At 31.7% G+C, this 16,737-nt stretch overlaps 1 protein-coding gene across 1 annotated transcript in view; it reads left to right on the top strand.

Annotated features, from left to right (window-relative positions):
- Nucleotides 1–16,737, top strand: part of Oseg5 (intraflagellar transport protein Oseg5) — a 238,155-nt gene that overhangs the window by 216,164 nt on the left and 5,254 nt on the right. The window contains exons 12-14 of the mRNA XM_083040402.1: nt 958–1,129; nt 4,582–4,704; nt 8,190–8,329. Coding sequence (XP_082896528.1) covers nt 958–1,129; nt 4,582–4,704; nt 8,190–8,329 — 435 coding nt within the window. The remainder of the gene's footprint in view (nt 1–957; nt 1,130–4,581; nt 4,705–8,189; nt 8,330–16,737) is intronic.

Here is a 16,737-nt window from a genome sequence, read left to right as displayed (position 1 = left end):
TACAAATAATATACTGACCAGTTCTTTTTAGTAATCAAAATGGAATCTAAATGGATCTAATTGTTCTTATAATTTTGATAGATTGCTGTAATAGTTTTAGAAATAATGTCTATTTTATATTACCACCATGTTTCATATTCCTACTTTTTCTCTTATACATAATTATTATATGATTATTTTATATTTTTGTTCGTAAATCTAATTTTTATACAAAAAATTACAAAAATAAATTCAAAAATTAATTAAAGAAAGATTTGGTAAAATATATCTCTATTATTACATTATTATTGTTTGTATACAGAATAAGTGCTCAAAATCATTGGATATTCTTTTAACTTTTTTAGCTAATATATGGACGATTTTCTTTAGTAAAAATATCGAAAAAGATTGCCTTGATTTCATTTTTTTAATTCATAATATTGTACATTTTTCTACTTAAAATTTTACGCTCTCATTTAATTGAGCCGTTTTTAGTATGTTTATATGTATATAATATAGATGAAAAAAAGTCTATTTAAAATTTTTTTACAAAATATTAGTTGCTCACTTATATTTTGTTTGCTAAAATTTAATTTATAAGAAATCTCCCACTTTCGAACATTAATTACTCAAATTATATAAAAGTATCTCGATAATTTTACAAAAAAAATTACTTAAAAAATTCGAAGTAATTACTTTAAAAAATATGAAATAATTAATAATGATATGATATACAATTCCCGTTATTTATTATATCAAAACAAAATTTATTTATTTATTATATTATATTATTTATTATATCAAAACAAAATTGATAATCTATGCTCTTTTTGTATAGTACTTTTGTACTAAATATGAAATCTTATGCATATTGAATTTAATTAGTTTTTGTGTATCAATATTAATTTAATGTTTTTTATTTAGCATTTTAAATTTTATTTTAATTATTTTAATAAATATATTCTTTTTGTAACACAGTGAATTTGGAAAACAGCCTAGTATCGTAAGTGTTCATAATGGCATGGTTATGGTAAGACGTGGAGACGGTGCTATTGTGGCTAACTCTTTTTATAATTTATATATAAATTTATATGATCACATATCAAACAAAAGATCAAGGGAAGCGCTTTCAATTTGTCGTTTAGCTCAGGTATAATATTCTGAATGTATATATACATATATATATATATTTTTTCTTTTTCATTAAAAGGCACAAGTAATATCTCGCGCCAAGATTCGCACAACAACAATGGAGAGGATAGTAAGGCTAGTTAAAAGTACTTTAAATATCAATAACGACTTTAATAATGATTAGATTGATTGAGTTCTTATTTGAATATTTCATAGTTTGTCGCCCGAGCATATTCGATCGAGTGCTACAAAGTTCGGGATTCCACTGTCAATTGAGTGTGTCTGAGCACCGCATAATTTTTACAATGTATACATAATTACAATTTTGAGCACTGTCATAATTTTTTTTTAGTCTACCTCATTTATTTTCTATCTAACCACACTTCCATAAATATCATACATTAAATATCTCTTTTCCATATTTCTCTTAAAGTCTTTGTACTTATTCCTCAATCCCACTATATATTTCAAGGTACCACTTTCCAAATTTTTTTCTTCCAACTCTTTCCTTGTTTTCTTCTTTTATATTTTTTCCAATATCCTTCTTTTTTTTCTTTTCTTACTATCCTCTTTCTCCGCTTTTTGTTTTTATCCTTCTCCTTTAATACCTCGCTTGAATTTCCCTCTCTCTCTTTCTCTTACATTTCTATCCCTTCTCTCTTTTCTTCTTCTCTCTTTTTCCTTTTCACTATTCTTTTTGTCTTTTGACATCTGCTTTTTTTTCTATCTGTAGCTTCCTATATTTTCTTATCCATTCTTCTTCATTTTTTTCTATCTCAGTTTTCATTCTTTCTTCTTACCAAGTTAGATTATTTTCTTTCTCTCTTTTCTCCTCAACATTCTCCAATTTTCCATTCCATTTCCTTGTGTTTCAAACTCTCAATGTATCCAACATATATTTCTATCTCTCTTTCTTATATCATATGCCAATTCTCTTCTTCTCTATACCTATTGCTACTATTTCTCCCTTTCATTACTTTCTTTATTTCAACACTTATAATTACTTTTTTCATTTCTAATTTTTAATTTTTTTCTTTTTCCTTTCCTTTCTTTTTTTCTAATTTCTCAGAGAGAGTTCTTTTATATCCTTTTATATTTGTTTTATTCTTTCCTTTACTTCTTCCTTCTCTATCGCGTTGTTTTACTTTCTCAATTACTTTTGCCTCTCTTATTTTTATTCCTATTACTCCTTTCTCTTTACTAGTTTTTTAATTTTTTTCCTTCATTTTTTTTCTTTTTTCTTCCACAATGCTTTCTTTTCCTTTAATTCCTATTTTGTTAAGAAATCGTCTCAGAGTGCAAATGTATTGAATACTTGACAAAATGAAGTTTTATTCAATGTACAAATAAGTTAAGATAATGTCGCGTGTACTAACCAAAACTCAAAGTACGCACGCGCGCAAATTTTTTTTCTATCAACCAAACTCGACTTTGATTCATCATTGAAAAGAAAATCATTAATCGTTGATAATTTATCGATTAATCATTGAAAGAAAAATGAAAATGCGAGAGATTCAAAAACTTAACATTTTCTACTTCTTTCTTTATCTATTTTGCCTTTAACTTCTATCTCTAATCTTTCTTCAATTTCTTTCTTTATCTTTTTATATCTAATATCAAATTTTTCTTACAATTTGTTCTTTAGCTGCCTATCGTGCTTTTCCACATCTTCTCATTTTTTTTCTCGTATCGATGGACTTGTTATCTTTTAGGTAATTTGTCAAATTAAATACTTTTCATGAAGTAAGTACAGCATCGAAATTTTTATTTTCAGATTTTATCTTATTTGAACTCAGTACGTATCATTATAATTACGGTTCCGAATTATGGATTATTCTGTATTTGAAATAAAACACAATACCATATCTCTTATTACTTGTCGTGGGATACTATAGTGTCTTTTGATGGAACTGCTATATGGTTACTTTTGTTATTCGATTTTTTGCACTAGTTTTTTATGCTATTACTTTTATTCTAAATAAAAATAAGTTAAAATGATATATTTAGAATTAATTTGTATAATGCTTTTTAATTTCTTCTTATGTAGAGAGCAAAAACATTTCTATATAATCTTAAATTGATAATATAATCTCTTAAATTGATGATCTGAAATACAAAATTTTGCATGTTCCTAATTTATTACTAATGGCAAAATAAAATATATATTAAAGCAACATTCTTTATGCAATTTTTACAACATTTATATATATTTATTATAAGTGTGTGTGTGTGCCCCACACTTATCGGATCACTCGTTAATGGATTCTTGGGATTATTTGAAAACGATTTTTCCTCAATGAAAATGTCGAGGCACCAATAATTTTCGAGTTATAAGCGATTGAAAATAAAGAGTCACAAATTAAGCATTGTAAAAATAAAATATTAACAAAACCATATTCTTCAATTAATTTAAGATAGAGTTTACTTTAATAGAATTTGAATTTAAACTTAGAAGGGACATGTCACAACTATTCGGAATTGATTTGGTTTTCCTTCAAATATCTTATTGTTAGTAAACACAAAAAAGACATGTATTTTTTTATATGCGGATTTTAAGATTTAAGGGGTAAAACACTCCTTTGAAAAAAAAGTATTTTCTTTTAGAGTCGAATATCGTCGACACTATAAAAGATAGAAAAAAATGTTAAACGAAAGTTTAATTGCTTGAAGAATACTTTAAAGTTATAAGAAAAAATTTTTTGTTTTATTATTTTTTTTAAATCCCCACCACTTAATTGTTTTTCCAAAATTTTAATATTTTATTTATAGTATAAAGTTAAATTGGAAAAAAATAAGATTTATATTCGGTGAAAAAAAATTAAATTTTTTTTTAAAAAAATGAGTAGTGGGGTTTTTCTGAAAATAAAAAAAATAAATAAATGTTTTTCTTATAATTTTAAAGTACTTTTTAAACGATTAAACTTTTATTCAACATTTTTTTCTATTTTTTATAGTTTCAACAATATTCGAAAATAAAAGAAAACACCGTTTTTTTTCACAAAGAAGTGTTTTACTTCTTAAACTTCAAAATCCGCACATATAAAAAAATACATATCTTTTAGATTTTTGTGTTTAACAACATATTTGAAGGAGAATTAAATGGATTTTGGATAGTTGTGACATGTTCCTTGTTAGTTACAAAGATACATAATGGCAAAAATTGAAAACATGCAAAAAATGATGACCTTTCTCGGCATTTTCGCTGAGAAAAAATCGTCCTCAAATAACCTTAAGAATCTTCCATTAATGGGTGATCCGCTAAGTCTGGGACACGCTGTATATATTAATAATATTTTGTAATTACTTTAAATAAAAATTTTATAGAAATAAAAGAGATTATATATCTATGATCTCATATAATTATTATGTTTAATACGTTTTTGCTTTCTATTAATTTTAATACTTATTTAAACATTAACTAATTAAATTACATAAGACAAATGTATAAATAATATTGTTTTACATTATTAGAATAAGATATTATGGACTTGCATGGCTGTCATGGCAATTGATAATAAAGAACTTCATGCTGCGGAAGAAAGCTACGCAGCTATAGGTAGATGTGATACAGTCGATTATATTAAATTTATTAAGGTAAAACAAAACAACTTAATAATATTCTAATAATAATATGTTCTTATAATTTTTTTAATTTTAAAAATCTTTATAAATATGTAAAAAGAGGCAATGAAAGCCGAAATCGCTGAGTGAAAGACGTCCGAATAACTTCTAGATTTTTTTCCTAAAATCTTTATTTTAAACGTTTCAGTAGTGTTGTGTTCGGTTCCTTGTATTGGACCATCTTCAGTAACTATAAAAATTACAATCTTTGATTTATTATAAATGAAGGAGGGAAAAATACAATAAAAAGTGGATATTCACTTATAATTAGATGAAAGCTGAGCGAGTCGAACGGGACGCTCGTCGAAAAATTATCTACGACTGATAGTTTATAAGATCATGAGATAAATTTTATAGTCCTAAATAGCTATAACTACTTAAGTTATATCCGCTCGACAATGAACGTTGATTGCGCGAAAACGCATACGCAGCGAGACACGCGCGAAAACCCGAAAGTTGCGAAAGTGCAAGCGAAGCAGAGGAGACTTTGAATTTCCTTTGCTTGCACTCGGTACTTTGACCGAAAGGGCCTGTTGCCGGGCACTCCCTCCGATCAAAAGACTCCCAAAATTCGATTATATAAACCGAACGTAAGACGCGCTCGCGGCAGTCGCCAACAAATAATAGTCAAGTGAAATTAAAGGTAGTTGTTAATTTAAAAGTAGCCAAGATTATTGCGTGAGTCACTAGCAAATTAATCAAGAATCTTATACGAACCGCCGAGTTCACCAAACGTCGCTGAACGACCGTATATAATCAGTGATAACCCGAGATATAATGCGAGCACGAATAAGCGGAAATAGGAACTAAAAATAAAGTGTAAAACTATTCGATAAAATAAAAGTGTATTTTTTATAGAAAACGAACTATAATCTTTTTTATAGAAAACGAACTACGAGCACTCCGGTAAGAAATCCTTGGCGCCCCATCTTCAATTCCGCGCAACCCTAGTGCCGTTCCCGCGACACATGACAAATTTTATACAGAATATCAATAAATACATTATAGATACAACGGTGATCTTAAATCTGTTTTAAATTGTTGATCGTTGATAGATAAACTATTGAGTTGATCAGTGTCGCTTTGAAGATTTAAACTATTTTTCTGGCAGTTTATGAAATTATTTCGGTTATAAATTGTTTGGATAAAATTGATTCCTCCAAGATATCAAAATTTGATCAATCAAAATCATGACTCAACAAGATTTGAAAAAGAAAAATAGTTGTTTTTAAAAAAAGTATGTAATTTGCAACATTTTTTTTAAAACAATTATGTGTGCTTTCTTTACACCAAGTGATTGTGTGTGTGGGTCTCATAATTCTGTGCATAAAAGTATTAAGATAAGATTAGCAAAAACTGAATGTTTCACAAGATATTTTATATTTTGTCAAAATACTGTAAACTTCAAGTCTCATAACTCGGAAAGTACTTAATATAAAATAACTTAATTATAGTGTTTTGGAAAGTTCTCGAGATAAGCTACAAGAATATGTAATAAAAAATAGGGGGTTCCATTTAAGAAATTGAAGGTGAACACTTTACATGACCTTAACAATGCTATTTAAAGATCATAATAATATTGTTATGTAATGCGCTTAAAGCCCTACAACTTTTATTTGAAACATTTTTCTCAAAAAGACTTTGTTTACGAGATATTTTACTGATCCTATACTTTTTCCTCACCCTGTATAATGTATACTTATTGATTATATATATTATATATATATATATATATATATATATATATATATATATATAAAATATACTTATTGATATTCTGTATATAATTTATCTCATAGTCGTAGGTAATTTTTCGACAAGAGCGTTGCGTTCGACTCTCGCTCATCTAATTAATAATAAATTAACAATAAATTATGAATGAACTAGCTGGCATTTGTTCCTCGCGCGCGGTATGTGCGGATTTTTGAAGATGGACAAATATAGATCACTAACAATTCTGTAATAAATGAAATAAATGTAATTTTTTGGTAAAATTTTTTAAATGTTTTTATGTGTATTTTTATTTATTATGGTTAGCTCTATGTTTTTAATTTATTTAAGCTTATGAATTTATTATTCTTATTCTGTACTTAAACTACTAATAAAGTACATATGTAGATTTTTTAAAGATTTTTTGTTTTTAATTTTTTTGTTTAGTTTATTATTTTGTGTTTTTTATTTTATTATGGTTTTTTTATTTTATTATAGTTTTTTTATGTTTTTATTTATTTAAAGTTGTTTTTTTATTCTTGTACTATACTAAACTAATATTAATTATACTTAAACTTAATATTATACTTTTTCTATTTTTCTCGCCTATTTTTCCATTGTAAGTACGAGGTTAATTGATAATTAATCAAATGGAACTCAGTGATCTCAAACCAAGAGATACTGTTCCGAAAAATTAGAAATTAATTTTCGCGCTTGGCTCTATTGGCCGACATCTAGAACATCAGATCACATTTATTTATTTATTATTTATTAATATTGAGAGCCGATTAAATAAAAAATATATTTTCTTAATATTATACTTATACTAATAAAAAAATATTTGTAGTACATCTTTTTTGACAGGAAACGTTTAATACATTTCATTAGTATACAGAAACATCTTTTAACGATAACGTCACAATATTCGAAAAACCGCGTTCCCGTACCAATTTTTTTCACACGTTGCTCCATTTTTTTATCTATTATTCAGCTCTCTAGAGTTGTAGCGTAATGATTTAAATCCTTAAAAACTCCTGAGATGTCTACAAATGTACTGGTGAAGATTTCATCAAAATCAGTTGTATTATTTTTACATTAAATTAGAATATAGAGCGTGAAAAACGTATTTTTACAACATCGCGCACGTTCTTTTTTACTGTTCGGCTTGTAGATGTTGCAGCGATGGCTCATAGCCTATGTTACTCAGAAAGATCTAAGCTATCTACTAGTGAAAGATTTTTTTCAAATCAGTTCAGTGGTTTCTGAGATTACTCCGAATAATGGAACAAACAAACTTTATATATCTCTTTTTATATATTAGTATAGATATCCACTTCTTATTGTATTTTCCCTTCCTTCATTTAAATGAAAGATTGTAATATTTATAATTACTGAAAATGGTCCAACACAAAGACCAAAACGTTTAAAATTTTATCGGAAAAATCTAGAATTTATTCGGACCCCTTTCACCCAGCGATTTCAGCTTTCATTGCCTTTTCTTTACATATTTATATTCACTATTCAGAATCTGCCTCATATTGTTTATAAAATCTTTAATTATAAATATTATTATAACACTTTATAATCATTTATAATTAACATAATTAAGTAATTTATATTATTAACACTTTATAATAATTAATAATATGATAATATATAATATAAAGTAATAATATAATTTTATATTATTTGCATTATTTTGTTAAATTTATTTAAATAAATTTAAAATAAATCTATAAAATTTGCAGGGTTTACCAAGTGCTACAGAAAGAAATGCAGAAATGGCACTAATGGCTGGAGATTTATTAGCAGCAGAAGGTATACTATTACAAAGCGGTTTAATGAAAGAGGCTATACACATCAACATTAAGGTTTATAATTGGAATAGGTATGTTTAAAATTATGCAAAGTATTAGCACAATTTTTAAAATCTTTACTCCTTTGTATTATGTTGATCAAAATTAATTCATTCGAGATCAGGTTTTATTAAAAGAACTTTAATAATTTAGTATTCCAATCACAAAAATCTCATCTCCTCAGTCGTTCCTCTTTTCGTCACGTTCACACATACTATTCCTCAGCCCTCCTGTCAATCTCTTGTTTTCCCTAGACTTTTGCTACCCTCTCACTCATTCGTTCCATAGCATATTCTTCCAGCATCTCTCCCCTCTCCCTCTTCCTCTGTCCCACTCTTCCCCTTCCGTTTCCCCTCTCTTTTTTCTCCTCCCTCTAGCTCTGTCTTCAACAAATCGTTAACAAAAGCAAAATTAAAATATGCGATTTATTATTTTATTATTAAATTTTTATGGCGCAGATTAGAAATTATATATAAATATTTACAATATTATTTAAAATATTATATTACAACAATGTGTTCTTCTTTAACCTTGTGGCGGACGCCCTTTTTCATAAAGGAAGCGGACTCTTAGTATTACTAGTACACACAACAGAAATCAAAACTTCTAAAAATCCATAATCCATCTGAATTCCAATGTGTTCAGAATGTTCCAAAACATCGAAAAATCATTTTTTTTTTAAATGTCCGTATATGTGTATGTATATATGTATGTGTCCACCTATTTTTTCGAAAATTTAAATGTCTTAAGAATTGTTTATCTCCAATTTGGCATACGAGTAAAGTAGTATAACATTTTTATTTACTGTCATTTTTATCAAAATTCATATGTTTTATATTTTAATGCAATATTTTATAGATCTTGACATAGATTATATCATCCTGAATAACTTTTACCTTGAAGAAAGTGGTGGTCACGATCCGTTTAAAAGTTATGAAACATTAAAGTTTCCGTTTTGCGTAATACAAAATTCGATATTGCGTGAAAGTTATAAACCCATGTGAAACCTTACTTCGCGTGGAAAGTTGTAAATCAATGTCGAACCTCACTTCGCATTAAAAAGTGTATGTGTGGAGGCAGATATTCCGCCCCTCTCCTCCCCCATAAGAAGGGCTCCACTGCCGAAAAGCTAGACACACAGGTTTGAGTTGAACCTCGATTCTCGCGTGGCTATCGAACGATAATGAAATCTTTAATGCTTCATTACTTTTAAACGGATCGTGACCATCACTTTTTCAAAGTTAAAGTCATTCAGGATGATGACCTTGACATATATCAATGTCAAGGTTATACATGAGATTGCCTTCATTCTATATAATTAGTTTTACTTGTTTTGTAAATAATTCATATTTACAAAATAGGTTGCTATTATCTTGGAAACTATTGATTTTAGAATTTTTTTATTATTTTTCTCGTGTTCCTCGTCAAAAGTGCCGTCATAATTGACAGTCAAAACTTGGCGCCAAAGTTATGGGAATCTTCCCATTTTTAACATAATTAATTTTAATTTAACAGTTCTGGCACAATAAAATATTTTTTTCCTTGTAATTTTGAATGGAATAATCTTTATCACATTGCATTGTGACATGAACATTTGGTTATCTGATCATTTTTGAAAACACATGTGATTAAAATATAGGCAATATTTGTATATAAATAGGTATCTAATTTGTATTGAAATTGAAAATAAATTACTTTTTAATTATTTGTATATGTATGTATGTATTGTGAGGACTTTTCTTATGAAGGCGGAGCAAAATGAGGTTGCCGTCATCAAAAAAGGGAGTTTTGATTAACGCGCGTGGGAAACTTAGACGTTGGTCATTCCGCGCATGCCGCAGCAAAACATCAGCCGAGGAGTACGCGACAAGTCTAAATTTTTGAACGTCAGACGGGGTCTTTCATGCGTCAACTCGCGAAACACAAATTAAACGCGAAATCTTGACCAAGAATTCCGCTATGGGCCGGTTAGCTCTCCTAACGGTAGAGGAGCAGGGTGGAATTGCCGCAAAATTATTCTAACCGAAGATATTAAAAGTCGCGAGATAAGAGGAACAAGAACGACAATTCTACGTGACGAGACACGAGAACAAAATAAAAGAAATAAGATTAACAAAAATAATAATAGAAATGTATTATAAGCAAAAAGAAAAATAGAGTAATAATAGAATCAACAATAGTAATGACAAATAAAATATTTAAAAAAAGAAATAAAGCAATAATCATCAATGATCAATATTGAACTAAATAATATAGGGGAAACCCGTCTATAATGGCCTCCTGGGGTAAAATGGTACCCTGTACTTATCTCTCCGATTAGTGTTGTTATCTGTGTAGACTTTTATATTACTTCTATCTCTGTCCTGCCATCATGTTAACATTTGTTGAAGTGATTGGATATATTTAAGATTTAAAAAATTCGATTTTTTAGAGATTTGATATAAAGTAAACTTTTTGTTTTGTTTCATTGTACGTCCTGAGATTCTATAAAAGAGATTCTATATAAAGTTATTATAGTAAGATACAGTTTCGTACTATATATTTTAATGAGTTTAAAAAGTCCACAATATGGCAGTCTTTTCTTAGCCTTTTTTCTTATAAAAATGGAACGGTCGAGGTAAAACGGTTCTTGTTCCTTTTTAAGAAATCACTCTGTCCCAAAAATTTTTAAATGCATTACTCTGCGTTTTTGTTGCAAATATAATACAAAAATGCCTAGAAATCATTTTCACATAAAGTCACAACAAAGTTGAAGTCCAATTAAAATTTCAGTGCATTTGTTAATTTTTTTTGCAACATCAAGTTAATATGCGCTATTTGATAAAAAATGCTTAAAATACAATTTTGTTACATAAATTCGAATTATAAATATAATTATTTAATCAAAACTATTACCTGTATCAAAAATATTTTTGGGAGACCATTTTACTCCAGACCTACTGGGGTAAAATGGTCACTATGGAGACTGTTTGATTAAATGTCCGGTGAGATTCTGGTGGTTGGAGTGAGGCGGAAAGATGGTCAGACAAAATTATAGTCGATGATTTAATTCACACAAAAAATATCTCTGAATATATTTTAACTATAATATAAAACAAAATAATACTGGGCTTCTGCCAATTAACAAAAGAAACAATAAATAAAAGAAAGGAAAATGTCTTTGGTATTAATAAAGAGAGAAGCGTATTTTGAGAAGTTCGAGGAATGTTAAGATACGTGCCGATCAACGGGACCGGTAATGGCCGCACCGAGTATCACACACACTTGATCCGTCCACGAGATGCTCTTGTCGTATTTTGTAGTTGTCAAAAGAGAGCCGATAACCGTTCCTTGTAGATAGAGAGTGTTCGAGAATTGCACTGATCCGTTGTAGAGTTCCTGATTTGCACCTTTTGATCCGTTTCACTTTATTGTTCACACGTGTGTATCTGCGAGAGAATCGCTCGTTGTTGCCGGAAACGAAGAACTGGCCGATGATAGCGAGATCCTTTTCGAGGCGACATGTGCGCACGATGATTGATGTGTTGCTCCTTGATTGGCCTAGTTACCTCAGGGAGATAGCCCGTGATTTGTGGGTCACAGCCGTGGTAAAGGGGGAGAGAGAATGCGTGAGAAGTCAGTAGCGTTCAGAAGGAGAGAGAATGAGAGAGCGAGTGATAGAGGGTGAGTGGGAACGAGAACGAATATGGAAGATGTCGTTTAGGGGTGTAGAGATTTTTCCAACAGAGACATATAGAAAATTTTTTTCTGCAGAAAAATTTAAACTAATAAATAATTTGTAATTATTTCACTAAAAAGAGGAAGAAAATGGCTTTTCAATTTTGCAAAGTTTGAGAGAGAAAGCAAAATTAATATAAAAATTGCAGCATTTTTTTCTTAAGGTGACCATTTTACCCCAGTCTTCCCTACTAACAGTTACAAAACGACAATAGCCGCGAGACTTCAATTAACAACAATGCAAATAGTATTAGGCTGTCGGGATGTTCGACAAAGACACTCGTAAAGTATAATTTTTCTATACGCGAGTCGAATACAAAAGTGAGAGATTTTTGTGGGTACGAAATGCACAATTTAATAGAGCGAAGCTATCGCGAAAATGTTACATAAAATACACAGCGCTACGGAAAAGCCGCACGCGCAATCTAATTCGGCGAAATCGATATCCGACGGGTAGACAAAGATCGCGAGTGCTTTCTCTCGCTCTCGTGCTCGTGCTCGCCAATGGTCGCGAATAACGCATGTTCTTTCTACCTGTAGAACTAGACAACACAAGCACGCGTTGCGCGCGCGCCATTGTCCGATTTCATGTAATGATTTTATATAATTTTATTTTGAACAACTGTCAAAATGTTAACCCTCGCGATGACAGCTCGAAGTTACGAATATAACGTACAACGCAAATTGAGACAGCCAATGAGAATCGCGGAAAAGCAACAACAATAAATTTTTATATATGCGAGTATCAACTTTACATGCCTTTTTTAGAAAAGGATTCTCGCAAACTCTTTACACTTACGTTTACAAGGCAGTTGACAAATCATTAACACACGTAATACTCACACGCCGGCTACGGCCTGTTACAACGACGAAAATATTACGAAATGACAAAAATATTACGAAACGGAAGACGCAATCACATAACTACGCAACAACGCAAAATTGCGCGCGCAATACTTGACCGAATCCCGGAGAGATGATAAATACTACGCGATCACGCTCACGAAGCGTGTCTTTAACAGTGTTTAACAATCTCGAATGCTTTCACCGGTGTGAACCTAGCATCTCAATTGTTAGCATCTCACAAATTCTCTTCAAATTTACTTGCATCCGGCATAGTTCTAGGAGTTCTGATAAGTTTTAACAATAGTTCAATTGATTTATACATAAAATCGCGTTCTAAACAAATGAGATGCTAACTTCTCGTATGGCTTAACAGCATCTCATCGAATTTCGAATCTTTCAGCGTAAGGGAGCAATATTCCGACGAGTTCAACATCCTGGGCATGAGTTGTCAAGAGTTCAGGGAAAAAAAACTATAATAAAAAAAATTTATCATCGCAAAGTGAGATACTGCACAAAATTTCGGAATTTCGGTTTATATATAATATTACTCGTATAGTTCTGGACATACTTCAGCATTTTCTAAAGAGTTCTAGGCACTGGCAATGTTGAATTATTTTTAAATAAATTAATACTGTTTTAGCGTCGTGTACTTAGAAAGAGGGTGAGATACTGGGCGAAATCTCGGAGTTCCGGCTTATATAAAATGTTTTTTGTATAGCACTGAGCATATTTCAGCATTTTCTAAAGAGTTCAAGGCACTAGCAATGTTGTATTATTTTTAAAAAATTTTTACTGCCCGAAAATGCATTTTAAGACAGATAAAAGTGAGATGCTGGTCGATATTCGAGAGTTCTAGTCATTGTAAAATATTTTTCGTGCAGTTCTCAACGTAATAAACAATTTTCTAAGGAGTTCAAGGCACTAGCAATGTTGTATTATTTTTAAAAAAATGTTTACTGCCCGAAAATGCATTTTAAGACAGATAAAGGTGAGATGCTGGTCGATATTCGAGAGTTTTAGTCATTGTAAAATATTTTTCGTGCAGTTCTCAACGTAATAAACAATTTCCTAAGGAGTTCAAGGCACTAGCAATGTTGTATTATTTTTAAAAAAATTTTTACTGCCCGAAAATGCATTTTAAGACAGATAAAAGTGAGATGCTGGTCGATATTCGAGAGTTCTAGTCATTGTAAAATATTTTTCGTGCAGATATAAACGTAATAAACAATTTTCTAAAGAGTGTTACTCTGACTTGTTTCGGACATCACAGTTCAATGCCTCGACTATAGCGCCATCTCTACTATACTCCGCTCTACAAGCGAGTACAGGGTTCTGCGCATAGGCGAATAAAGTGGGGAGAGGAGCGTGGCGTGCTTTCGAGGTACGACGTGGGCGGAGACGTGCACGAAACAGACGAGTTCTTTACTCTCTTTACTCGCCGAGCGGAGTATATATTGTCGTATTCCACTGGACTCGGCAATTTCTCTCTCCACATTGTCCGCTAGCTAGCATGTTCCTCTTATCGAAGAGCCCAGCTTAGACTTACGACAAATATGTTGATAAGTACATGAAGACGTAACTACATATCGTTTTAGGTGGACCTTACTATACATAATCAAAATGCCTTACGACAAGTGTATACTTGAAGAAATTTTGATGCAGAGTGACTGTCGAACTCTCACTGAAAAGGGTAAGGTCTTGCCTCGGTCGAATCGAGTTTATCGTCTTATTGCTAATCATATGGCACTGCGCGGTTCACACATAGAACCACACCACGTACATACGATTATCAATAAGAATCGCAATGGATTTAAGACGCTCATTGCAACAACGTTTAAGATCAATACAGAGCAAAACAAACAACACATTATTAAATCTTTCAGCACCGATTTAAGTACAAACACTAGTTTCAATGCATCAGTGCATGCACATTTAAAAAAAAAAAGATTGGTTCTCTCGCCAAAACAATGGCTTAAAATTAGCCCTCAAAAGAAACTTTCTAGTGGGCGAATATACTGGAAATTGAAAGAAGGATGGGCCGATGTGATCGCCGAAAAAATATGCCAACAGTATAGCGGAATAGATTGCGTGTTTTCTTTTAAAAATAATTTAGTTACCCCCCGATCTGCCGAGACATACGCTAAATTTATTGGTTACTGCACTGAGTGCAAAGCAAAAATAACCGGTCGGTTGGATAATGCGCCGATGAAAGATGTCGATGTAATTTTTTTATGTTACATAGAAAATGTTTGCCCTGATCTTCACACGGGCAAGGAAAAAAGACAACTGCGTGGCCAACGCCGGGAAGAAGTTGCGAATAAATTAATAGAACAAGAGAGAAAAGATGCAGTAACTTTCAGGCGAGATCAGGCAAAACGAATGAAGAAGTTTGGCGGAAAAGATCTGCCAATCGTGCCGAGTGCTGCTGTTCTACGCAAAGCAAACGAACAGCAATTGCTTAAGATACACGGGTTGCAATTCGCAAATCCACCAATGAATCTGCTTCACCACGCCAAGTACGGAAAATACGCCGGATCTATACACAATATCGGTTTGCTCAAATTTAACTGCATATATTGGACATTAGAACAGCAACAAATTTATGTGGTCCGATGTAAAAAAGATCCGCATGCCATCATGGCTCTCGATGCAACGGGAGGTATATCGAAACGAGATTCGAAGCACGACCCGCACGTGTTTTTATACCAATGTATGTTGGTGACTGAAGAAGGCAGTGTACCAGTCTTTCAGATGGTATCCGCTGACCAAAGATCCTTTCAGATAGCGAATTTTCTAAGATTAATTTTGTTGAAAGGTGTGCCTCGTCCCCCTATAGTCGTGTGCGATTTCGGGCGTGCTTTGGTGAACGCTGTGGCGGAAATATTCGGAAGATGCAATGATTTGTCAAATTATTTACATATATGCTATAATGCTGCTGTAAAAGGTTCTTCTGTGATACCAGCGTCATACCTAAGACTCGATGTCAGTCATTTGATTGCCATGGTATCCCGATGGAAATGCCTGAAAACAAAAGTAGCCGCGGCGCGACGATTGTATCTCGCAAGCATATCAGATGCATGATTTCGAGACACTGACGTATTTTATCGAATCAATGCTCGCAGTCTCTTTGAGCGAATTTATCGGAAATACACACGACGGGATAGCTGTGCCAGCTGAAATATGTATGCAAGTTCTCAATAAGACTATTCAGGGAGTTACTTTGGAGGGAGAAAATGAGCGTGCCGAAAAGGGTAATGAAGATGAAGACAGTGAAAGCGACGATCCAGAAAACGATTCCATTGCTTCCGATTGGAACACGTGGACGAATACGATATTCAGTAGGGCGCAAGAGATCAGCAACAAATCCAAAACTGGAAGCATAATCAACGCCTGTTTCAATCCCGACTTTGCTCATCGCCTCAAAAAGCAGCTACTTCCATATCTGCCGCTTTGGACAGGCATTATGCGGCCTTATTTCGGGAAGGTTTAAAAATAGCAACGTCCTCATCGGTCGAAGCAGAGTTTACGGATTTGAAACATCGCGCCTTCAAAAATCAATTGCCAATGCGAATTGATAAGTTTATTTTCCAACATTTAGAACATCTCAATGGCAAAATCAAATTGGCTTCGAACGAAGGAGATCTGCCATCCATAGACAAAAGAAATATGAAAAGCACAGCGATCGTCAATGAGGATAACTCTCAATCTGTCAACAAGAGTTTTCAGGTGTCTGAAGTCAGTTCTACAGTGAGCTTGTTGGACATTTCGTGCGATAAAAAACCGGCCCATGAAATAAAATATACTGAATGCCATAATGAAATCGATATTGGGAACGATAATAGCCGAATTTCTCCAACTAGCGATAAGGAGCTAGAAT

Source organism: Prenolepis imparis, unplaced genomic scaffold (assembly GCF_030444845.1).
Source record: "Prenolepis imparis isolate NDT839.2.m4 unplaced genomic scaffold, iyPreImpa1.0 SCAF_6, whole genome shotgun sequence".
NCBI lineage: Eukaryota > Metazoa > Arthropoda > Insecta > Hymenoptera > Formicidae > Prenolepis > Prenolepis imparis.
This window is presented reverse-complemented; position numbering and strand designations above follow the sequence as displayed.